The sequence below is a fragment of the Terrapene carolina genome, unplaced genomic scaffold (assembly GCF_002925995.2).
Source record: "Terrapene carolina triunguis isolate 2854851 unplaced genomic scaffold, T_m_triunguis-2.0 Scaffold238, whole genome shotgun sequence".
Classification (NCBI taxonomy): Eukaryota; Metazoa; Chordata; order Testudines; family Emydidae; genus Terrapene; species Terrapene triunguis.
This window is the reverse complement of record NW_020664589.1, coordinates 9,440,881-9,466,495: the sequence shown is the minus strand read 5'-3', so window position 1 is coordinate 9,466,495 and position 25,615 is coordinate 9,440,881. Positions and strand designations below refer to the sequence as shown.

The window sequence follows — 25,615 nt, the reverse complement described above, 5'->3', positions numbered from 1 at the left end:
GTTTTTTAAAATGGATCTGGGTTGACCAAGTTGTATGTCAAGTTTCAGGCCAATGAGATTTAAAAGACCAGAGTTATAGACCCCTGAAAATTGGGGTTTATAATGGAAATACTGGCAAATTCTTAACTTCAGAGAAGCTACCAGGCGGCATTGCTACAATAACTGGAAAGGGAGGGGAAAAATCATACTGTTTTTCAGTGCTTAGCTAAGAAATACAACAAGAGAGTTTATTGCTTACAAAACACAGCTGCACCACCTCAAATTGGATGAAAAAAATGAACTCTGATAATTTATTACACCCCTAAAGTCACAAGAATGTACCCATAAATTAGTTTTTGGAGGGTGGGGAATGGTACCACTGTTACCATTCTGTACAACTTACTTATTAGTATCATAATTTATTATTATTATTATGCCCTGCTGCAAATACAGAGGCAGATAAAATTCAAATCTATTAAAACAACAGCTCCACTTTCTCTGAGCCACTGAGGGACACCATTCCAAAGGAAATGAGATAAATTACTAAGATGAATGTCTGCATCTTGTATTACAGTATGTTGCTTGTATATATGCAAGTGTAGAACTAGAAAGATAATTTAACCAAAAAAGACGGAATTGTGTTAAGTTTTACCATTCAGAATTCAGCGCGGAGGACTTGATTGAGTGTCAAATGGTCAATTAGGTATTTTTTAAATGGACTGATTATTTGTGGAAGAGCATATATATTAACTTTGCATAAATGAATGTACATCATTGTTGAAATACCTACCTTGTTTGTAGTTCAAATGTGCCATGATTCTACATGTATTTTAAAATAACTTTTAGCCAGGTGTTGCAGGGAGGTGAAGATTATACTGCTATGACTGGCTATTATACTGACGGGATATGTATCCCAGTGTGAAAGAAAGATGGGAGGAATAGTAACAGGCCAATATAGCTCCATCAGGAGCTCTTTAATGACCCAAAAATCAGAAAGAAATTTTACAAAAAGTGGAAACATGAACAAATTTCTAAGGATGAATACGAAAGAAGAGCACAAGCATGTAGGGACAACATCCAAAAGGCTGTGGCACAAAATAAGTTACACCTAGCAAGGGACATGAGAGATGTTCTATAAATACAGTACATTAGAAACAAGAGATACACGAAGCAAAGTGTAGGTCCTCTGCTTAGTGGGGAAGGAGAGCTAATAACAGATGTCATTGAGAAGGCTGAGGTGTTTAATGCCTATTTTGCTTCAGTCTTCACTAAAAGGTTGACTGTGATCTTGCTCCTACTGAAGTCAATGGGAGCTTCCTATCATCTTTCCTCCTCTTAATGACCTTTTTAGGTAGTTAGCTGAGCTGACAAACAAAACTGTTAATATACTTTATATACAGAAACAACTAAGGAACCGAAGGGGGATTTTCCTTTCTTAAGATTCTAAATGAAATTCTCTCCTTCCCTGATGCACAGGTGGCTTAGCACAGGTGAAAACTATACAGAATGGTTTATTATGCAATACCCGCTGTCCACTTCTGGAGTCATCGGGCTTGTCTCCGCTTACCGGGGAATCAACGTGCGGCGATCGATCCATCGGGGGTCGATTTAGCGGGTCTAGTGAAGACATGCTAAATCTACTGCTGATCACTCTCCCGTCGACTCCGGTACTCCACCGGAATGAGAAGCGTAAGGTAAGTCGACAGGAGAGTTTCTCCCGTCGACCCAGCGTGGTGTAGACACTGCAAAAGGTCGACCTAAGCTACGTTGACTCCAGCTATGTTATTCACGTAGCTGGAATTGCGTAACTTAGGTCGACTGAGCCCCGTAGTGTAGACCTGCCCATAGGTTCAAATCCTTGTTAGGTCACGACAGAGTCAGTGAGTTTGGTGGTCATGGCCTAATGGATATATGTCCCCATCACTATTCTGCTATACAGTTGGACATGGCTGATATTCTCTGCTCAGAAAAGGCCTGGAACCCAGACATAAAGGGGTGTGTCAGCTCAGAACTAGAGCGCATTGAGAGGCCTGTGTGTTGAAGTTTGCACTGCACCTACCCTATAATCTTAGGTGTATCTCTAGCCTTCTATTCAGCCAATTGTGGTGGTGGTTTTTTTTTTTAAGAATTTTGTGTTTGTGATACAAAATTCACATTATATCTTTCAAAGTAATCTAAGAGTCATGTGGGTTTAGACAGCTTCACTTTTATGAATTTTGGGGGTCTTCTCACAGCAGAGTACATGAAACAGAAATCCAGCTAAATCTCAGTGGTCCAAAATGTAAACAAACTTAATAAGAAGAAAAGAGTCGGCAATCATTTCATCTTGCCTACAAAGTCTGCCACTCTGATCTTGAAAACAACATCCAAGTCATATAGTAGGACAACAAGACGTCACCATCTCACTAAAGAAGCAGCGGAAAAAAGGGTAGATTGGTTAAGCCAGGAGATGATGCCACAAACTAGCTATGATCCTGCAGATTCAGATATTTACAGACCCATGGGTGGCATGCATCAGTCTAGGGATCGGATTTTTACTCCTGTACTTGCACATTGATAGTAACGTGTATTACTGTATCTATATCTAACGATTTGGCGCATGCCTTTGTACTACATGCATTTCCCTTTTTTTGTGTGGGGATTAGGTTTCATGTAAACTGGTTGTAAATTCTGTTCTTAAAGTAAAAACTGAGAAACAATTTAAAAACAAACCCTATAGGATAGGGACCTGCTGCCTTGAGATTTGTAAGATGTATGAAATGCAACTGCATATGCACAGGTGTGGATTCATAAAGCTCCATTTAACACTCTACCAAATCTGGGCTCATACATTAATTACCTCTCCTCCCTTCTTAAAATAAAACTCTAAAGTCAACTGTGGGGGATAGGCGAGAAGGATGGTTGCAACTTGTTCCTCCTTCATTTGAATGTCAGTTGCCAAATCCAACTATTTTAATGGATTTTCTTCTTTTTTTTTACTGGCATTTGTTCAAACCATAATTAGCAAAATTCTCGGAGGAGACTGAATTTTCACTCTCCAAATGACAAACTGGATTACATGGATATTCCTCCAGATGTGGCATTTCCCTTCTTGGCAGAGAGTAAAACAGTTGTTCAGGTGGCTTTGGATATCTGCCTTTGTTCAGTGTATGGTAAAACTCCTCCCGAGTTGTTGTATTTTCTAACACCCCATTCTTCCATTGAATCCTCTTGATTGTAGCATTCGGCTCCCCTTTTCACATGCGAGAGGAATTTAAGGAAGTTTCTTGTAAGATTTTGGTGTAGTGAGTTAACTAGATGTAGGAGACGAGGTTAGGAAAAGACACCTCTTCCCATGTTCAAATAAATGCTCATTACACTGGGCTTAGTCTCACTTACACGTTGATATTAGTCTCTTGGATGAGGGTCTCAGCCTGCTGTTTCCCATTTAATGAAATGGGAAAACTGCAGACAAATTCCTGCTGGTCCTGAAATGTTATGGATGGACCTAGTGGCCAGCTCTGTCCAAGTTACTTCTGTAAATCAGAGAGACAATCTAGTCTCCCCCACAGCATTAAAAATGTGCATTTTTCTGGTGGCAGGACATGGGCAACATTACTGCAAAACTCGGGGTCTTGTAGTTCATTGACTATGGCTGAATTACAAAATTATGATGTCTGTACAGAAATAATTCATTATGATCACCAGTGTTAAATGAAAACTAGGGGCCCATTGCATTCCGCTGCTTTTTTGCATGGAGAGGATGACAGACCCCCATAAGCAAGTGCGGGAGAGAACTCCAAGTGACACTTCTCCTTCTTCCTGATATACCACAGATGCCCCGCTAAATAAACTGTTCGGGATTGGGATTCCAAGAGGACATGGGGTAAAGCATTCAGTGGCGGAGCTGGCAGTATGGCTGCTTTACATGGCATTATCCCTCTTCAACCTCAAAGAAATTCTGAGTCATTAATTCTGGTCACAGCAACTGAATTTCCTCATTTATTAACCCTGCACCTTCTACACCCGGCCTCTGGTGATTTTGGTGATCTCATGTTCTGGCATGGCTGACTCTTTAGGAGCAAAAGAAGAGCCTCAGAGTAGCACGCAGGGATGGAGGGAACTGCCTCTACATATAAATGCCCTGAGATCCTCATGTATCCTGGGATATCCCACGCACTGGAGAGCCATACCCCCATCTTCTACATGGGAAGGAAATGCCTTCCTGTGAATGGGAGGACACCTGGGAGTCACACAAGTTTAAATTCAGGGAGCCCTTACGTCCTGCTGCAGGTTAAGGGCAGCTCCATTGAAGCCAGTGTTTTTCAGGCACCTTCCCCTTTCAATGGGGGAGAGTATGATGTGAGCCTAAGTAAAGTCGTGATAGTGAAACTCAACGTATAATGACCACGCTTATCTTTAGTGTTACATCACATATAAGGGAACAAACACAGATAATCCCAGTATTACAAGATGAACACTGATCACACATGTTAAAAGAAGTCACCTCTTTTAATGCTTTGTGATCGCTGGTCCTTTGTTTCCAGTTTTGGTTCTGCTTTGTTTCTGAGGGATAAAGACCCTACCAGCTGGAAGAAACATGTAACTTTCCATTTTTTATTTTCTAGCATGTAATTCCTTTTGATTCACAGCTAATAAATAGGTCATCTTGTACTTTAAAAATGCCAACATGCCGTATTTCAGTGAAATAGCGACTCTACATTAAAAAGCTGTCAACTTCACTGCAATTTTCCTGCACCCTGCACTGTGGAAAGATGCCTTGTCATTCATGGTTCAATGCTGTGTTCCAGAAATATCTCCGCTTCTGCATAAGTAATGAATGTTGCATGAAAATATCTGGCACAAAGTCTGATTTTCATTCCACTCTAAGGAGCTGCTGTACATACTCTGTATTTATTGGTTGATTTTCTTACAAATCTTATTGAAATCACAGCTGAGGTGATAGCAGAGTCCCTGCTAACAGCTCCATGCAGGTGTTCTTACTGTAACCCATATTGTCTGGTTTAAGTCACCATAATTGCTGCCTGAAAAGGACCCTGTTCCATTTAATGCTGGAAATGTGAAGACAAGCTGGGTAAAGAATAATTTAGAACGTTGGTTTCCTTTGAACATTCTTTCATTTTTACTACACGATGGAGTTCTGTTTTCCCTCACACAGTATAGGCCGATCTTGCTTTCTTGAGGAGTTCTTAAAATGGAGTCTACTCTGAAAAGTGAGAAAAGCATCTTCTTACTCAGCCGGTCTTCGGTGTAGCCAGATCTGCTTACTTGCCTAAGGTTTTGCTACTTTTTACTCCTGTCCGCGCTCCAGAGACAACACAAAGATGGGGGGACCTGGATTCTACTCCAGATCTTGTATTACCAAGAGCATTGTTAACTTAGGTTCCAACTGCAGAATTTTTATTGCTGGTGGTGCCCAAACAGCAAAGAGCCCAGCTCAACCTTCAGATTCCTGAGTTTATTCATAGATGCATAGATTGTAAGGCCAGAAGGGATCACTGTGATCATCTAATCTGTCCTCCTGCACAACACAGCCCATAGGACTTTCATGAATTAATTCCTGCTTCAAGTCTAAGAGCTGTGGGTAAACTAGAGCATCTCTTTTAGTAAAACATCCAATCTTGATTCAAATATTTCCAGTAATAGAGAAGCCACCACAATTGTTGGTAAATTGTCCCAATTACCCTCACGGTTAAAAATGTGCACCTTATTTCTAGTCTGTATTTGTCTAGCTTCAACTTCCAGCCACTGGATCTTGTTATACCTTTATCTGCTAGACTGAAGAGCCCTCTGTTAGATTTCTGACCTTGCAGTATAGCAAGTATATTACACCAATAATATTACCTTTAGCAAAAAACCCAGGTAATCTCATAAAAAATACCAAAGTTAGACAAGATCTATTTTCAATAAACTCATGCTGATTAGCATAAATCATGTTATCCTCCATAAATTCTTTATTAATAGAGTCCCTTATCAGTCATTCCATTATTTTGCCTGAGATCGATGTCAGGCTGACAGGCCTATAATTATCCAGGGTCATCCATTAACCCTTTCAAAATACTGGCACAATATTAGCTTTCTTTCAGTACTTGTTCAGAGAGCTGGCTTTTAGAAAAAATGGGCCATATCCTCAGCTGATGTAAATTGGCATAACTACATTAACTTCAATACAGCTATCATCAATTTACACCTGCTGAGGATCTGATACCTCTTTCACAGAGTCGATTTTCAAAGTAGAAGCATGCTTGAAGCTTGAACAGATGATCCTGATACTGTTTGGTATTGGTTTCATTCTGTTAAACTTTTGCCCACATTAAAACTGGGTAACATGAGCATGCTGGAAGAGAGATATAGTGTAGGTACACTTTAAAACAGTGACTTCCAGTTGATATACAATTGTAAGTAGCTTTAAACCCACCATCAAGCTAAACTGCCTGAGTTCCAAACTAAAGATCTGATTCTGTAAACAGTTACTTATGTGAGTACGCTTTATGCACATTAATAATCCCACTGAGTGAGCAGTCCCTCTTTTTGAGTGAGTTTAGGTGCCAGAGAGAAGATAAATGGTTTCATGTGGAAATCACTGGCCCACAACTATGCAAAATTTGGCAGTTTCAGTTGAGTTTCTCTGAGTTTTTGGGTACATCTGGACATGAAACTCAGGGGATGCGAGCCCCATACAAGCTGAAAAATGGGGTGTGGGGAAGGAGTTTGCACAGAAATCCCCATGAACCAAATTGCTGAGTTTTGCAAGAGTTGAATGTTGGTGAGTTTACATATTGTACAAAAAACCGGATCCATTAGGTTCCACCGTAATTTAATTTTTAGTGTGTGCGGGCTAATTTCCCCATGCCTGTTATTGCTAGAAGAATTAGCTGGGGCAAAAAGTCAGAGGATTGACCCTAACAAGGAAGAGGCCTGGGACACGCTAATAGTATTAAAAGGTTAGGGCAGGGGGAGTTCTATTAAATGGAATATTAATTGAATTCCTGACATCTTAGCTGACCCTGTGACACATTCATGGGATAAACATTGCATTTAATAGAGCATCATGACTAAAGCCTCTAAATACCATCAAGCATCAGTACCAATTCTTCAAGATATATTACAGGCTCAGCCCTTGGGGCGAGGATGCATTGAAAATAGCCCCCCTGGAAGTCTTGGAAGCAGCGTATTAAAATATGTTTCAAATGTCTTTATTCTCATGTCAGTTCAAATTCAAAACCTGTCCCCCCATGTACCACCAACAACACACACAATGTTTGTTGTTGGCACTTAATATATACAGAAACACACACTTTAAAGGCCAGACATTAAGATTTTAAACCTATCAGCACTGTACAAAAAAGATTTAAAGAAAATTCTTCTCAATCCTCCCCCCCGCAAAAGGAGATTAAAACATTAAAAAGACCAATTAAAGAAAGGAATCTCATGGCAACATTTTCATTAACCCTCCCTAGTTCTTCTTTCTGTCTCATTAGCCATTAGAGAGAGGAAGGATCATTTTAATTAGCAGCATTGTAAAGCTTTATTTAAGGCAGCCGTCCCTCCTGCTGCTCTCTGGATTACCCTGTCGGCTTATAAATACAATACCAAATCATTACAGCCAAAAACAACATCACTGAAGGGTTTGGAAGAAAGGGGATCCACTACGGTCAGTGTTTAGGGCTCTTTAACAATGTCCTTTCTCCTTATTCAGGCATAATTCAAACGTAATATTGGGCTTTATAAAAAAAAACCCTCAATATCCTCTTACAGCAAAGCCCTTTCTAGTTTGAGACTGCCATGTGTTCTCTTTCTTCCCTTTTGTTTTCAATGCCATGAAAGCACAGAGCCACATCTGATAGGATCGACATGCTAGATAGGATCACAGGTTTTCCAAAGTCCCAAATTAGAATTACTTGTTAAATTCTCAAATCAAAAGGACTGATGCACACAAACAGCCCTGCGGGGAGAAGAAAAGAAAACAGTGCAGGTTTGTATTGCGTGGCACAGTTTCATAAATAGGCTCTTATGAATTTTGGTGGCATAAAAATAAACAATTTACACAGATCTTATGAAAAGGCAATTCTCTTTTTCTAGTCATCTCTTGGTGGATTTAATTTTTGCACAGAAATGACCCCAGGTAACACAGCTGGTCATGAAATCATATGGTAACGTTTCACCAATACTGAAACAGCTAACTGAAATGTGGTCTCAGAGCTAATACAAGCATAAAAGGACAAATTCTGCTCTCCGGTACACTCATGTGATGCTAATGGAGTTGTGCAGCCGTAATTAGCCCACAGACTATTATTTGTAAACAAGAGATGGGTCCAAATCATTAGGTTCTGACCTGGAATCAGATCGAAATCCAAATGTCCTCATGCTCTGGGGAATGTTTTTGTTCAGCACATTATAAACAGACCTGAGCAGTGATGTCTGGATCCATATCTAAACTTCCCGAAAGTTGGGGGGAATTCAGTTGCTATGTTCCAGCTCAGGACCATCTCTAATTTTTACTAACCAACGCAGTCCCTCTTCCTTTGGGCCATATTGTTGCAATTTGTCTCTTGCATCAATGTCCTGTACATTACAAACAATTCATTTCTTGAAATGGAAGCTGCACAAAAACCTCATCCATATTGAAGAAATTGTATTAAACTATTAAGATTCATCATTCAGACCTGTGTCCTACTTTACTTGACCTGAATAGCTAAATATAGATTCTTCTGTTTGAATTAACATTATCTCTGTTCATCATTGAACAATGGAGTTGCCCAACATTTTCCTTAAAGAAACATATTGTTTGCTTATGGACACTTAAGCAATTCTTAATATGTCAGTGTGGAGTTTTAGGCACCAATGCCTGTTTGTTTTGGAGTCTGTTTAGTTTAGATTCTCAGCGATATAACATCAAACTGGTGAACTAAATTGGAAAGTTTCACAAGTGTTTTTGCCAGACCTTGTAATGGTTACAACTTACAGTAAGATGAACAAAAATTATTGGACTTCATCTAGTGGCCTCAAATATTTAAGAATGTTGATGACAGAAAACATGCAGTCCAAATCTGCTCCTTCTAAAGTCAATAGCCAAACTCCCATTGACTTCAGTCAGCATGAGTAGACCAATAATTTTAATGAGGAGTGAGACTGAAGACAAGGATGTGTGAAATACCCAGTTCCCTTAAAATGGTGATTCATTTTACTACACTGATGCTAAGGAAAATGAATACAGTTAAACCTTAGCTAGCCAAATCATGAGAATCCACAAAACTAATTTATTTTAACCAAAGTCAAGTTTGTTGTGTATAACATATGCTGAAAAATGACTTGCTTATCAGAAATTCTGTTACCTGAATTATTTCATATCCCGCATCTTATTTGGATAAATGAGGTTTGACTGTACATACATAATGATATGTAATCTAAGAGTCTCAGAAAAACAACTGAAGCAATTTCACTGTGATGCAGAAGAACACAGGTGAAAATTAAATACACTGAAGCATTAGCTCCAGAACGACACTAGTGGAATAGCCATTGATAATCTGTATCCTGGAATTTTGGTTTGGCATTTCCCATGATGCCTTGCCTTTGTCTACAGCAGTTCTTGCTATTGACACTGCTTTGCGTATTTCAGGTGCTTCAAAATGGCATCCTCTCACAAAGGGACACTGTAGAGTTTACAAGACACAAGGAATGAGCATTGCCAGCAATGAGTTTCACCCAGAAGAGATTCTGTCAAGTGAATTTGGTCTATTTGAACCCAATTCTGCTCCCACTTTTGTCACTGGGAGCAGGACCAGTATTTTGAAGTTGATTTGTTATATATAAACTCAGTACTTTTTCCAGAGGACATGATGGCTCAAGAGGTTGGGAGTGGGATAATAGAACCTTTCTGCTCAAATCAAGCCTAGATCAGTAGTGGCTGAAAGAGGTCACCCTCTGATGGTTCTTCAGCAGCCTCTGTGAAATGAGTTTGGTCAGTCAAGAAGGGCACACAAAGAGGAAAACTGAATTACATCCCCTTCTTCCTCTAATTTTCCACTCTTTCTATCTCCCAAGACTCTACCCCAACCCCAGAAAATCTTTAGCTTCCCAATAAAGATTTTAAAAAGTGAATCGGAATGGTTAAAATAAATCAAGCTATGGTTTTGTTTAAATAATTTGAAAAAGGGCAACAAATAATGATACAGCAATGTACAGTCAATATACAATATGCTGTTAAATATTCATGTTGTAATAAGATAGGTATTTATACATGTCAAGACACTGTAATTGAAATATTTTATTGTAAATGAGCTGAAATCAATAAATAAAATATTTTCCTTAAAAAAAGTGAGCTTGGTGTCAGTCTGCTTCCCAGTGGTCAGTGATCGCATCACAAACATCCCCACCCCAGCTTGCACTAATTGGCAATCTCTGGAGACAGACCACGGACTGAATGGGTCACACAACCTGAACTATTGTCACTAGAGGTTGATCATCAAAATTAAGGTATATTTGCAGAGGCCAATGTGAGGGAAGCTTGCACTGCTGATGCCCAAGCTGCAAGCCTCCAATTTCAAGGGCTGTCAATTTCCAATGAGTACAAGTGCTAAATTCACCTAAAAACTGAGGGTGGTGATAAATAACAACTTTGTGTAAAAAACTTTAAATTAAAAATTAGATACATCCATTCAGTAATTTTCCTATAGCATCTTTTAAAACATTATATGGTCTATTTATTATCAGAGTCAAATGCTTTCCTGCCCCCATAACCTGAGTAAATGAGCCTCGCACAGAGGAATTACATACGAGCTGGAAGAGACAAAATCCTCTCCCTGGCAGCAGGACGTGAGAGAGCTGCTTTGCAGCCACTACTATAGTCCATGGATATCCTATCTCCTAGAGCTGAAAGGGACCTTGAAAGGTCATCGAGTCCAGCCCCCTGCCTTCACTAGCAGGACCAAGTACTGATTTTGCCCCAGATCCCTAAGTGGCCCCCTCAAGTATTGAACTCACAACCCTGGGTTTAGCAGGCCAATGCTCAAACCACTGAGCTATGCTCAGCTAAGTGCCTTAGAGTAACAGCTCCTGAATGCCCCTGTGTACAGGGTACACTGGACGGACAAATTATGGAGATCCACTGGCCACACAATTTGGCCCCTTTTCTGAAGTCCTCAGTGGGTGACATCACAGATTCACTCTTGCATGGCTCTTCTCTGATCTGCCTCTCTCCCTGTGCAACTAAAGAGGCTGTGCTTTCGGGACCGTTCATACCAGGGGGGAAACAGCGGGTGGCATTTGACTCATGGCATATATTAGAGAGACAAGATGGGTGAGTTAATATCTTTTATTGGACCAACTTCTGTTGGTGAGAGAGACAGGTTTGTCTTTCCAAGCTTCCAAGTTTGTGTCTCTCACCAACAGAAGTTGGTCCAATAAAAGATATTACCTCACCCACCTTGTCTCTCTAATATCCTGGGACCGACATGGCTATCACATCATGGAATATATTACAGATGCGACTGTTACAAAATGATTAGTAATGACAGCACACTTTTATACTTAGTATCTCCATTTGCTGTTACTGTGTTCTAATTTTTTTAAAACACAAAATTAACAAAACTTTTTTGAAGTCAACAAATCTGCAGATGCCACCTCAAACTCAGCTATTAGAAAGTTATAGTACAGTGACACAAACAATAGAGCTAAACAAAAGTAGGGGCTGGTTCTCCTCTGAAGTGGCAGTTTTTCACATAAAATATAATTAATGTGCTAAGACATCATCCATTTTATATACACAGGCTGATTGCTTTATGATGACTATAACCAGAGTGGATACTAACTCTACTATATTTTTTAAATCGTTATGTACTCAATATTTGTTCTGACTCTGCTTTATATTGAGATTAATAACTATGTAATCACTTCATTAGTTTATTTAGATTATGTCATTTTAGGAAATTATTGTTTAGATCAGTCTTGTCTTTCCCTTCCATCCCTGCCTTCTCTGAATTAAGTAATATCTGAGGAAACCAATTAATTGCAACTCAACCACTGTAATGGGGTCTGCAGTACAATGTGGCAACATCTAATGGAGTTTTAATTCCCCCATGGTGAGTCAACATTTGCTTAAAGAGAGGAGAATGTCATTGCAAACCATTGCCCCAAATGAGTTTGGTAACTGAGAGGCTAAGTGAGGCACTCTTTCAGGTACATAGTGACTAGGATCCATGGGCCACTTCCTGTTTTATTATGGGTGAAATTCATTAAGGGCCCTATGCCGAGTGCTCTCAACTCTCATTGAACACTGTGGGAGGTGTGGCACTTGGGATTTCCCGGGAGCAAAATCAAACCTTAAAGGCTTACAGGTGCAGAGGGCCTAGCATGGAGGAATCTACAGTTGCATGCATGTCGCCATTGGAGAAAATTCCAGTACAACAGGAGAGATTGGAATCCCAAAGAGTGACATTTGCCCTGGTGTGGAAAGCCCATGTTGGGGGTGGGTCACTGGATCAGCAATTACAAGGATCCAGCAGCCCTAACCTCCTCTCACAAGAAAACACTGGAAAGCTGAAAGATTAAAGCTTGTTGTAAGATATGTTCTTTAATGTTTTTTAAATAAGTACATTGGTTAATTTACAAACTTACTTTGCAATAGCATTGAATCTTTCCAATTTCTGCTACTTTCTAAAGGGTAAGCAGGGTCCTTCCTTCCTGCATCAAATGGGGCTTTGCTGGGAAGTCTCTTTTATAATGACAATCACCTCAGTGGCAGAGGTGACAGACCTATTTACAGGGGGTGAAATTCACCATCTGCGGAGGGCTCATTTGAGGCCCTCCACAACATCCAAAGGTGGACTCCTGTGGCGACACGTAGCTCATGCACGGTGTGGTCCTAAGCTGTTGAACGTGGTACTTAAATGGCAGGTAGGACCTGGTGTGGGCCCGGTGCACTGGGATGAATCCAAACCTCACCGGAGATATTTAAACTGTGATAAGTGTTTCTAAAATATGGTTCTGACCATTCCTTTTTAAACACACATTTGTCTTTAGTAAATATTTAGCTATCTAATCTCTTATTATTTATGATTCCTATTGCGGTAGCACCTAGGAATCCCAGTCCTGGACCCCATTGGTGCTAAGTGCTGTACAAACACAGACCAATAAGACAGTCCCTGCCCCATAGAGCTTACAGTCTAAATTACAACAAGTGGATACATACAGTTGGGGGAGCACATGGAAACAATGAGACAATAGAATTTACCACTAGACTTTTCCTCTTATGGGATTGTTCATAGTTCTTACTACAGCCAGAAATTACAGTTGGGATTCTCAACGGATCCTAAGAGGGTCAAGCACCCAGATTCCATTGCAATTCTATGGGACGTGGCACCTAATTTCCTCAGGCACCTTTGAATCTCTCATCTTTTACTGCTATTTATTAATGAACGTTCTTCTTGGTGAATGCTGACACATTTCTGAAGTCAATCTGCCTTTCCCAACCTTTTGACAGTTTAAAAGATTTGAAACAAAACCACATTATCTATGATGCAACCAATTTCCGCAGCATCTGATTAGCACAGAGGGGCTGCACTTTCCTGACTACGTTTTGGGGTGATTTTTTATTTCTAAAACAAATTGATGGCCTCAAGAAACAATGGTACATTTTTTACAAAATGTATTATTTCCAGGATTTTCAGGATCGTGTAGGGAAATAAAGTTTTGCAATCCTTCCCCTCATAATAAGTCTGTCCAAAAATGATGTTGCTCATTCTGTTGAAAGATGGTTTCATTTTCTACTCAAAATTGGTATGAAAAATTTGCCTTGCCAAATGAACATTGTGTACTGAACTTGTCAAATCCTCTCTCCTGACACAAATAAAAGATAACATTGGGTGGCAGCATGTAAAACAGTTCTGACAAGACAGCTGGGATGGAAGCAAAGAAATATGTGTTTCTCTTTTCCTTTTCTTAAGAAAGGTAGGGGAAAGAGCTGTAGGAGTGAATGGCCACTTGTTACAACTAAAAATACATTAATAATTTAATAAGCCATTTCTGTGTGGGGTTTTAAGGAAGATCATAGTGATCCTATTTCCAACTCACAAAAACATGACGAACTCTCAACTTTTTCCAGGTACCAAAAAGCGGCCAAAGTGCGGAGTATAGCTGAATGAAAGGGCTATTCATTCAAAAGTTTAGAGCAGCACAATGTAGGCTGTAATTACTAGTTATAACACTGTGGAAAATTATTCAAAGTATGTTTAAAAATAAATAAGGTAAATTATAGCACTTTCATTAGATCTGTAGTCACACTATGTGAGTGACTTTTTTTCCTATTAAAATTGTTGATTGAAGGCCGTTAGCTGTTTATCAGCTCAAAATTACATTTCTTCTCTCTTAGGGGTTGCCTCCGTTAAAAATCACAACAACTGCCTAGTTAGTAACAAGAAAAGACTCCTAAAACTGCAATTTTAGGGGGGGGAAAACACAAGCATGAACCACAGATTGCACCTTCAAATCCCCAAAGGCATCACGCTTCTTTGTTCTGCTAAGAAAAATTAACCTCAATCTTGGCTCAAGGTCCCCCGATTGATTATCATAGTCATTTAAATACTGTAATCTCATTTTCAGCATCAGGGAAGGGGAGCGAAAAGAAGAAAAAGAGAGAGGGGGGGAGAGCAAGGGGGGGGGGAAGAGAGAACAGAATAAATTATCTGACAAAAGGAAAAAGGGCCTTTCTGCTTACGGAGCCTATTTCAGATCCTTCCACTTGATTGGAAAAGTTGATGAAGTTTAAATGAAGCAGAATTAGAGGCTCAGGCCACTGAGTATTGACGGGGGCCCATGGAAGAATGTGCAATTCAATAGGCCTGATTTCTGTGGAAAACAGGGGAAAGGCCTAAATGGTATAATCTTCAATCAAATCTAACATCGACACTGACAAGGCAGGGTAATGAGATAGGCCAGATCAGGCATGTTGGTTAAAGAAATTAATCCCTCTTGCTGCACCAAGAGTTCAGCTTTGATGCCTATTGTACAGACCCCTGTCCCAGCCTATCTAAATGCTAACTAACTGTGAGTGTGATCTGGGACTGTGCTTTTCATTGCTGGGGCTAATCTGATAACAATTTTATGTTTCTGATTATGGAAGCACAGATAGTGAGGGAGCCCATAACAGTGGCTCTGGGTGGAAAAGGAAAGGAAGAGAGGGGTGGAGACAGACAGAGAGAATAAGATACATTTTTTTTTTTTGGATGTGAGAGGAAACTTACATTTCAGTGTGTATTAGTGCTTTAACACACAATAATACATGGTAATTATTGTCCTTACAATCGCCTCCTGGCCAGCTGATCGGTATCTCATGGGACTATGGAAGGGGACACGTAGCAACCATGGAGGCAAGCTGAATGAGTCATAGGAAAGCAAACTTAAAGAGACATTGCCAGCTTAAAAATCATACTGCAAACAAAGAAATCTCTTTATCTGTGTTACCCAATAAGCATAATGAAAGCAGATTTAAAAAAAAAAACCAAATTGCTCTTCACTAAATAGTCTTTAGCTCACTTTGAACATTTGCCATTCTCTTAGCTTGAGAACTTGGTGAAGGCAGTTTCACTTTTACTTTTAATCAAGTTTCACTTGCAGGTTCTAAGTGCTCTGATTTTGGGTTGCAACCACAGAAGGGGATGTCTGTTTAAAAATAAATATTTCCACTGGTATTAAAATATATGTATATATAAAATAAACATGGTATGGAATATATATTTCTACTGATTTATTTATCTAAAATTTTGGTCCAAGTTTTATTTGACAGTGTTGCTTTAAATCAATTCTAAATCAAAACAAATGCAAACAAAAAGTTACAATGCAATGTACTTTATTTTAAAGAATTGTAAAAGTTAAAGTCAGAACATCCTTGAAAATTCAGGACTTTGTCTAATCTATATAGAGTGAGTGGCCAAGGTGAGAACTAAATCATTACTGCAAGATTACAAAGATTTTAGATACAATAAATAAACATAATACCTAGCCTAAGGGAATTGGTATGGTAAGGGGGTTTTGCCTTTTAAGAAAGTGTGACTCACTCTCAAAATGTTGAAATAAAAAATTGGTCCCTAAGACCTTTGTAATGGCATTTGGTTTGATCTATCTTCTGCCATCCAGTACATGGAAAGATGGACAAATTATTTTCACTGTAGTAAATCCTCTAAAAATAAAGAGATGCTCTTATGACTTTCCTCTAGAAAACTAGAAATATACCTGTGTGCTTGAGAATTTTTCTTGCCTTCCCTATTGTGTAGTTCTTATTTCTTCTGGATGTTGCAATTCCTTATTTGAGCCTCTTCAGGTTTTTTTTACTGTATGCTCAGCCTGCTTTCTTCCGGCTCTTCCAGAGGTGCTGGGTTTTTTTTGTTCCAGTAGGTAGGGCTGTTATTGTGTTCTTATGAGTTTCTTTTAGTGGAGTCTAAGGTGTTGCTCTCAAGCTGCTGGGTTCTCTGTCTCTGGAGAAAGGCGTGTGAATGAGGTGGTATCATCAAGTATTTGGTTGAACTAGCAGAGGGGAATACATTTTAAAAAGAACTGTGAGAAACTGAGTGGTGCTGGCCGATTTTGAAGACCTCTCTCCTCTATTTAAAAGGGGTTCACTCCCTCTGAGTTTCACTTGGAATTTGAATTAATCTGAGAACACCAAGAAAACAACAACCACCCTGGTTTGGCATGGTTTTGGGTCCACGCCATAAACTGGTTGCTAGCCCAAAAGCTTCTTCAATCTTTCAAACGACACAGTCCAAGTCTTAGGTTTGTCACAAAACATTACAGCTTGACACCGCTCCAGCTGCACTTAGTGGCATTACAGCCTCATTTTATGCATGGCTCCATTTGTGACCTTTTTTCTCTTCCAGCTACGTTCTGTCCTCCTTTAGCTTAATTTCTTTGAGATTTCCCAGCACTGAAGGTTCTCACAAGAGGCAGTGTAGATGTTCTCTGCTATGACAACACTGCCATTATGGTTACACTATTACAACAATCCAGTCTAATGGTTATTATTGTACTGCCTAACTTTAATACTGCATCTTTAAATCAAAGCATCTTTGAGTCTTTATTTCCATTGTATTACACAGATAAACACAAGAGATTTTCATCAACATAAAGGCTTTCACCTTGTGATGTCTATGGGTTTATTGGTCTCACCAATTTGTACTGTTTGGTTCACATAAAGGATCAAAACTCCCTCTTGCTCATTCTTTTATATACTCTACGCCAGTGATTCTCAAACTTTTGTACTGGTGACCCCTTTCACATAGCAAGCCTCTGAGTGCGGACCCCCCCCCCTTATCAATTAAAAACACTGTTTAATATATTTAACACCATTATAAATGCTGGAAGCAAAGCGGGGTTTGGGGTGGAGGCTGACAGCTCGCGACCCCCCATGTAATAACCTCATGACCCCCTGAGGGGTCCCGATTCCCAGTTTGAGAACCCCTGCTCTATGCAATCCTTTTGGCTGAGCAACTTTCCATTTAATGTGCTACTAGTAACTAACTCCTCTGTCCACTGACCCACATTTGTCAGTTTCTAGCCTGTACCCTGATGTGTCTTTAAATTATTGTGAGAAAAATGCAGCATTTTCATTTGTAAAGAATATTTATTTACTACTTTGAAATGCCTTATTAATCTCAACAGTGACCATGTAAGATGTGGGATGGCATTGAAGCACACTGGGAGTTTAACTTCTTGGGTACCAAATAATTTATGCTTTAAAACTTAGATCAGTTCATGCTGAGAAGGGAACCCTTAGAAGTCAGTGGACTGGTGAAACAAAGCTCAGAAACCAGTCAAATGATTACTCAATGACCCAGCCCTACATTAATATATTTATCTAATTAATTATTGAGCTACACTCTATAGATTTCTTGGAACACACTTTTAAAAATGTAATGTTGGCCTTGGATGGCAATACTATAATCATAATATTTAGGATTCAAAATGCCGCACAAACACTAATTAATCCTCAGTGTCCCTGAGTGGTAGGTACAGAAGGCACCACATGCAGAGAATTTGGGTAAATAGAATAATTAACATCAAATAAACAAAGACTTTGGGCCAAACCCTGCTCACTCCACTCATGCATGTAGTCTCATTTAGATAAGTGGGAATATTCACATTACTAAGGCAAGCTAAGATTTGGCCTCTTAAGATGTTTTGAACAGGAGATTTCTTGGTTCTGAATAACTGAGTCAATACAGAAATTGGGAAAGAGAACAATAACTTAAACCAACAAAACTGATAATTAAGGGGAAGTTACTTAGAGTGCCTCTGGATTCCACGTCATGACGGATAAACAACCGCCACGTCACATTTGGCCCTCTCCCTGGCAGCCGCCACAGAGAAGTCAAAGGCTGAATGGGCTCTGAGGTCTTGAACATCTTCCCAATGTGCAGCGGCAGTCAAAAAAGCTAACAATGTTAGGAACCACTAAGAAACTGATAGATAATAAGACAGAAAATATCATCACGCCACTACACAAACCCATGGTACACCCTTGAATACTGCACAAAGTTCCGGTTGCCCCATCTCAAAAACACATATATTAGAATTGGAAACGGTACAGAGAAGGCAACAAAAATTATTAGGGGTATGGAACAGCTTCCCTATGAGAGATTAAAAAGACTGGCACTATTCAGCTTGGAAAAGAGACAACTACGGAGGGAAATGATAGACATCCATAAAATCATGAATGGTTTGGAAACAGTGGGTATGGAAGTGTTATTTAGCCCTTCACATAACACAAGAACCAGGGGTCACCCAATGAAATTAATAGGCAACAGGTTTAAAACAACCATAAAGAAGTACTTTTTCACATAACGCACAGTCAACTGTGGAACTCGTCACCAGGGGATGTTGTAAAGGCCAAAAGTATAACTGGGTTCAAAAAAGAACTAGATTAATTCATGGAGGACAGATCCATCAATGGCTACTAGCCAAGATGGTCAGGGACACAATCCCATGTGGCCGGATGTCCCTAAACCTCTGATTGCCAGAAGCTGGGACTGGACGACAGGGGATGCATCCCTTGATAATTGCCCTGTTCTGTTCTTTCCTTCTGAAGCATCTGGCACTGGCCACTGTTAGAAGACAGGATACTGGGCTAGATGGACCATTGGTCTGACCCAGTGTGGCCATTCTTATGTTCCTATGTTAACTATCATTTCACTCCTAGATTTGGTCACTCCAGGTCACAGAGGAGGCATGTATATGAGGCTGTGTGTAAAACCTTGAACTGTTGCTGAATATGCTATATCTGTTCGGTGGTTAGAGTGATGATTTTACTATATGTCAATCTGTCACCTTTCACAAAGACTCTATGTTCACACAATTTTTTAACATGCATATGAACATTAATGTGCTGTGTTATTGTTTATGAACATGTTGGTAAATTTCAGTAGCGATGATCCTTTTTAAAAGGAAACCCTTAGTAACTTAAGGTCCAATCCTCCAACTCACACAAAGCTGTGTACGGATTCCCTACATGAGGATTCCACCCTAGGTTAGTCTGAGAAGGAGGAGGAGCAGGGATCTGGTTATTTTACCAGTTACTAGCAATCCTGTTTTATAATTTTTGTAAATGTGCCCTGATACAATTATGGAGAAATTTCTAAAATAAACAATAGTGTGAAGGTGTAAATCTAGTAGTGTCACAAGGCACAGCAATGCAGTTTTAAATCTCAGTGCACTAAATAGGCGTGACTTACTTATTAGGGTGATTGCTCTTGCCAAGAAAAGGGTGAGAAACCAAGTTGCCAAAGGTTAAGCAGAGCATCTTGATTTTGTAACACTGGCTCATGCAAAGACAGAGGGTGTTGGTGAGACTAGTTGACAGTTGCAGTTTTACCTTGGCACATGGATATAACTATGCAGTGAGTGCTTAAGAAAAGCGAATGATTAGGGAAGAAGGCTGAAGATATGAAATCGGATTTAACTATAGGTACAAGAAACTAATTCATGATGATTACAGTACATACAAAAAACTGTTAAGTTGACGATGCTGGATGCAGGTGTGCTAACAGAGGCCCGAACTGCAAATGAAGGTGAGTAACCCAACAATAACTCACGAGTGTGCTTAGAGATAGCCTTGATTAGTGCATTTTATAAGTTGAAATAAATAGCCTTTCCCTCCCACCACACATATTTATAGCTAATGTCTTTCATAACCTAGTTTCCTGGATTTCTGCAGGGTGTACTATAACTTGATGCAATATGCTTTTCTTTCTTGTCCTCTTCCTCCCTATCCCAAAATTACTTCCGTGAGTGACGTTCCATGTTGCCTTAGTTTGTAACCAATCAGATTGTTTAGGAGTATCTGATAGCAATATTACTGAGGCTTTTTGAAAAAATAAATCTGAATGCCATGTTGGGGAAAGGTTCCGGCCTGTTATATACCTACTTACCAGGTGGAGCCCCTGCGAAAGATTCTGGACTGATGATCCTCGAAATCAAAGTACTCTGTTTATCCATAGAATTGCCAGAGCAAGGGCAGCAGCAGAGCTAGCTTTGCCCACCCTATCTCAATTTGACTTGGAAGGAATGGCAGTTCAGTCTCCCTGCCCTACTTCATCCATTATTTCTCTGCTGCGACTGCAGGGCTAATGGGGATGGGATCAGCATTGTCCTCTCTCGTGATTTTATCAGGAGTTTCGTGATATAGTTTACTTGTTTTTAAAGCCTCAGCTCATGTACTTAAGTTATTGCCTGAGTATCCTAGCTTTCATTTTTTGTTTAAAGGCAGTTTCTAGCCTTTGTGGCTATGGATAAAAGCTTAAAAATGTGACCTCCCCCAGCCCCCCAAATGCTACAACAGAAGGCAAATAAAAAGAACCTGAGATCGGTTGCTTTTAAAATTTCATGTTTTTTAAGCCAATCTGATGATTGTAGGGAGGTTGACTCATGATTCTGGTACACTTAGAGGGTTAGCAAACCTCTGGTGGTTTTTTTGTGGTGGGGAAGCCTGAGCTCTGGGACCCCGACAGACCTGCCCATTCACGGAGGCCAGCATATTTAGGCATTTTTAAAGTAGCTCTGTCAAGGTTAGTAGGCCCTAGCTGCACAGGGCTCCTGTGTGGCAACTCTGACCTATCAACTGAGCGATAGTGACACATGTAACTCTAAGCCCAGTTCTGTAGTTCTTAAATTGACTTCGGTGGAAGTTTTGTCTCTATAATAATGTTGTGTACTGGGTAACAAATGCATATCAGTTATGATATATGATACATAAGTGGCAGGATTATCCCAATTTATATTTTTTGTAAACATACAATTTATCCAGCAGATTGGTTGTTTATACCTGTTTTGATGTAAAGCAGGTGCATGAATTGTGAGAAGTGCTTTTACCCAATACACGGTAGCTACTCCTTAACTGAGCATGACCTTAACTCTCAAATAAATACATAATTATTTAACACCTTTTTTAATAAAGGGGGAAAATATTGACTCATTTTAGTTACAGAAAAATCAGTGATCTGTTAACATCTGTCCTTATAAAAATCCTTCTAAAATTTTAGTTGGAGGGAGGGAAGGAATGTAGTACAATCTTGTCCCAGGCAAATTCCACTTATAACAAAAGGAACTGTCATTTGATAACATAGCTGAAGGATCCAGTGAGTTAACGGCCTTCAGAATTTCAGGTTATAAACTGAAGTTGGTTTTGAGATACAAGCAAAAAAAAAACTACTTTTTTCTTTGTACTCCCATTATATAATCACCAAGTTGATTTTTAAAGAAAAAAATGTAATTGCTGAAAGGCTGGAAGTTTTTATATCATGTTTAAAACTCTGAATTTTGATGGCTAAACTATAAACTGCATGGAATTGGGGTGGGCAAGATTATAAAAGGAACTCAAGCCCTAACTACAGTGACACAACCTGAACTATATTGGTGCCAATGGCAGCACTGTATGTTGTAGTAAAATGAGGAAATTAAGCAGGAGAGGCTGCCCCCAAGAGGAGAGAGTAAAAAAACACAGACACAGTCAAACTGCTTGCAATTTGCTCAATGCTGCTGACTCAAGAGAGGCTTGGCATTGACTGAGGTAGACCTTGCTTCTCCTCTTCATCCTCTAACAAGAAGCAATCACAGCCCCACAGTACTGCAGGGAGGAACACTAATAGGTCAGCATTTTTTCCCCAGCCCTTGGCTGAGGATTGGGAATCGAGGAGTTGGTTGATCCTTGAGGCTATTCTGTGAGTGCCATCAAGAGGACAAAAGCTGTAATTCAAGTGGCTGCCAGGGGGAAAAGCAAATCAGTTACTCTTTCATACCTACAAAACTGAGGTCTGCTCAGGGCTGAGCTTATGATGTGCAGGGCCCCAAAGTTCCAGAAAGGCTGCGGAGGAGAAATCAGGCTAAAAGTCCCAGTGCTGAAGTGTGTGTGGGCATTTGGTGGTGAGTGGTTTCCTTCAGTTCTGAATCCACTGCCAAAGGGGTGATATTGCTAAATTCATACAGGCTGCGGAAGCCCCTCAAGAGTAGGGTCCCAGAGCTGCTGTTTGCTTATGTTTATGACAAGCCCTCAATTTACTCATACCGCTTTGATGATATTAAATATAACTTCCATTTAAATTAGATGCAAAACAGGAGGAGGAATGGAGCAGACACTCACTGAAATCACTTTAAAAAAAAAGGCATAACAGTAATTCAAACAGTGTTTACAAAAATGCTGAAAGACTTGGAATGCCCCCCAAAAGTCAGGCTTTGGTGATTTCTGTGCAGAAGCAGAATTTTACTGGCATGAATATGACTGAAGAAAAAGGTGACAGAAAAAGGCTAGTCTGAAATGTCTCATTCAAAAGAAGAGATATACAAGAAGGTTTACAAGGTGCTCAGATCCGGCAGCGATGAGTGTGTATAAATATATGCAAACATATATTTAGCAAGAGATTACTATATTACAGCAGTAACATGAGAGGAATTTAAAACAGCCCCAAGTCCCTCTGAATACGCAATGGATGAAGTCCGGTTACCAAACTCTTCCTGAGTATTGCACTAAAAGGAAAGCCTAGAAGCCAGAGACTAGAAAAACATCACAAACACCATTTTTAATAATCTCAAATTGCAGTGAATTTAGTAACCAGGAAGCAAGAGCCTAACTGTACAGTCATCCTGCCAGAGGACGCAAAGCATCCCTGTTTATTGTTGCTAGGTGTTGATAAACAGCTCCCAAATCCAGTGGCTGCATCTTAGCAGTGTGTGATCTCTGTCACTCTTTGAGCTAACTCCCAGGGGTGTTGTACCTCAGTCCTGAGGTGCAGTCAGCACCCATTGTTATTCTAGTCCTGATCTTGAGAGCATGCCAGCCATGCACAACATTGTGGTAACTTATGTGGATATAGCAACAGAGGGTCCTGTGGCACCTTTAAGACTAACAGAAGTATTGGATATGTGGATATGTAAGTAAGATGTAATCAGCAATTCATTTTTCACTTGTAACTAGGGAAAAGCTGAGCTTGGGGAGTGCTCTGCTCTGGAATTTTGATTTGGGCCCATTTCCACTTGTGACGTAGGCTGTGCCCTTCTCCAGTCTATTGTTTTTAAATGAGAAGTAACAGTTCACAACCCCTTCTTTCCATAAGCACATTCCTATCTTACAAGCCCCAGATTAAGACGTTGCTACACTGTTTGATATTTACTGCGGGATTTCCATCTCCACTGCCCCACAAGCCCTGAACAGCTGCAAACTTGCCACGTTTTCATTTTCTAACACCTCCCACTCCCAATTGATTATTCCACCCCCCCCCCCCGAAATCCTTTTCCTGCTATCATTGGCAAAGTTAAATTGCTTTTTAAATGAACGATCGCTCTCTTTTTACAATTGCTCTAAAGAGATGCCTGAGGCACAGTGTAGGATCTGATCATTGAGACAAGCTTTGTGGATGTCCTTCTGGCTTATTTCTATTTTAAGATACTGGGGGGGGGGACCCAAAGCACAAATTATGTATGTACAAGAGTACTGAAATGCAGCCAATTCTAGGATGTAAGGTAAGTAACAGACACACAACACAAGGCACAAAAGTAGAGGGAAATGATACTTTGCCCAAGGACACTGGGGCAAACCTTGCCACAAAGAGTACCATAGGATATTTAGTGTCCACACAGAACCTCCATTTCTAAGGTCTAGTCTGAAAGGCACTCACAGGAAACTGCATGAAGCTCAATTTATCCACCTCAGAAAGGCATAAGCTGAGCTGATATGGCCAAGAAGACTGGAGGTCTCAGAAGTGGTTTTAACCCTAGTTCTCTGGCTAAAATGTCAACTTAGGCCTTATACCTGGCTAAGCTAAATCCATTCTCTAAATTTACAACTGTATGCAGGATTTTTCTTCACCTCTTGCCCTCCATTATTGTTTAGTGTTGTTAGGTGCTGATAAACAGCTACCACATCCGGCACCTGCATTTCAGTAGTTTATGATCTCTGTATGTCCCATAACTACCTTCCACGGGTGTTGCGGCTCAGTTAGTTAATATTTGTAAAATGCTTTGAGATCCTGAGATGAAAGGTATTATAGAAAGGCAAACTATTATTGCATTACTATTTTTAGACCACTAAGCCCTGTTCCTGCTTATTAATGAAAAGATACTAATCTCCTTGAGTGAGAGAGAGAGAATTAACATTTTCTGTCACTAATATATAGATATGGGGATTTCTTTTCTTTTAGTCTCCCCCTTTCCCAATATTTCATTCTGAAAACTTTTACCAGTTTTGGTGGCCATGGGATCAATATTGGTTCCCTCTACCCCTGCACATACAACTATTTCCCCTTTATCCTGGTTACTGTATGATCTCTCTAGCCCATTTTCTCTGTAGTTTATAGTACGGATGGCAGATGTGTTTGTTTTACTAGTACTCTTGTAATTGTTATTGTTATTGTTATAGTGTAAATTCTGTTTATTGTTGAAAAATTAACAGATCTAAAATTGTTTACCCCAATGGAAAGCTTGTTTCAAAATACCAACATTTATTAGTAGGTAATTGTATTTTAACAAGTATTTTCACAACTCCTCTCTGCCTGGAAAGTTTATTTTCAGAGATCACTTGCATCTCAGCATTAGTAAGAGCAGGACACCGTTGCATGATATAAATGTATTAAATGCTGCTCTCTAGCGTTTAAAACTGCACCAGCAAGCACTGCTCTTCAATACTTACAAACATGCTGTCACTGCTCAACAACTTTACTATGTCAGGGAGATCAAGGTCACTGGTCTTTATCACAGTCATATAGTAAACTTACCCTGCTACTACATAATCTGGCATTTCTATTTACCCTTTCTTGGCGGCGGGGGGAGAGGAAGAGGGTACTTTGGTTGTGGTGTAATCTGGACCATTTTCTGCTGAGCAGGGGGACTCCTTAATAGGACTTGGGAACCATGGAGCCTCCCCTCCAGTAATGGAAGTTCAGGAACTAGCTCTGTGTTCCCCTGGGAGAGGTGTGTGGCTCTTTCTTTTCCATGGGGCTCTTTCTTATCCCTGGGGGACATGGATGGAGTGTCTTCCAAGGAGGTGGGCTCCCAAGTACCTTGAAAACAAGTTGATTCTGCACCATGCTCTCCCCAGAAGTGTGAAATCTACTGGAGGAGGGGTTGCTCACTTAGGGTGGAGGATGGAGTGAGGCGGGTC

General features: G+C 40.0%; 1 protein-coding gene across 1 annotated transcript in view; it reads right to left on the bottom strand.

The window, feature by feature from the left end:
- Positions 1–25,615, bottom strand: part of CFAP77 (cilia and flagella associated protein 77) — a 91,929-nt gene that overhangs the window by 66,179 nt on the left and 135 nt on the right. The window contains exon 2 of the mRNA XM_026657238.1: positions 25,515–25,563. Within this exon, the coding sequence (XP_026513023.1) occupies positions 25,515–25,563 (49 nt within the window). The remainder of the gene's footprint in view (positions 1–25,514; positions 25,564–25,615) is intronic.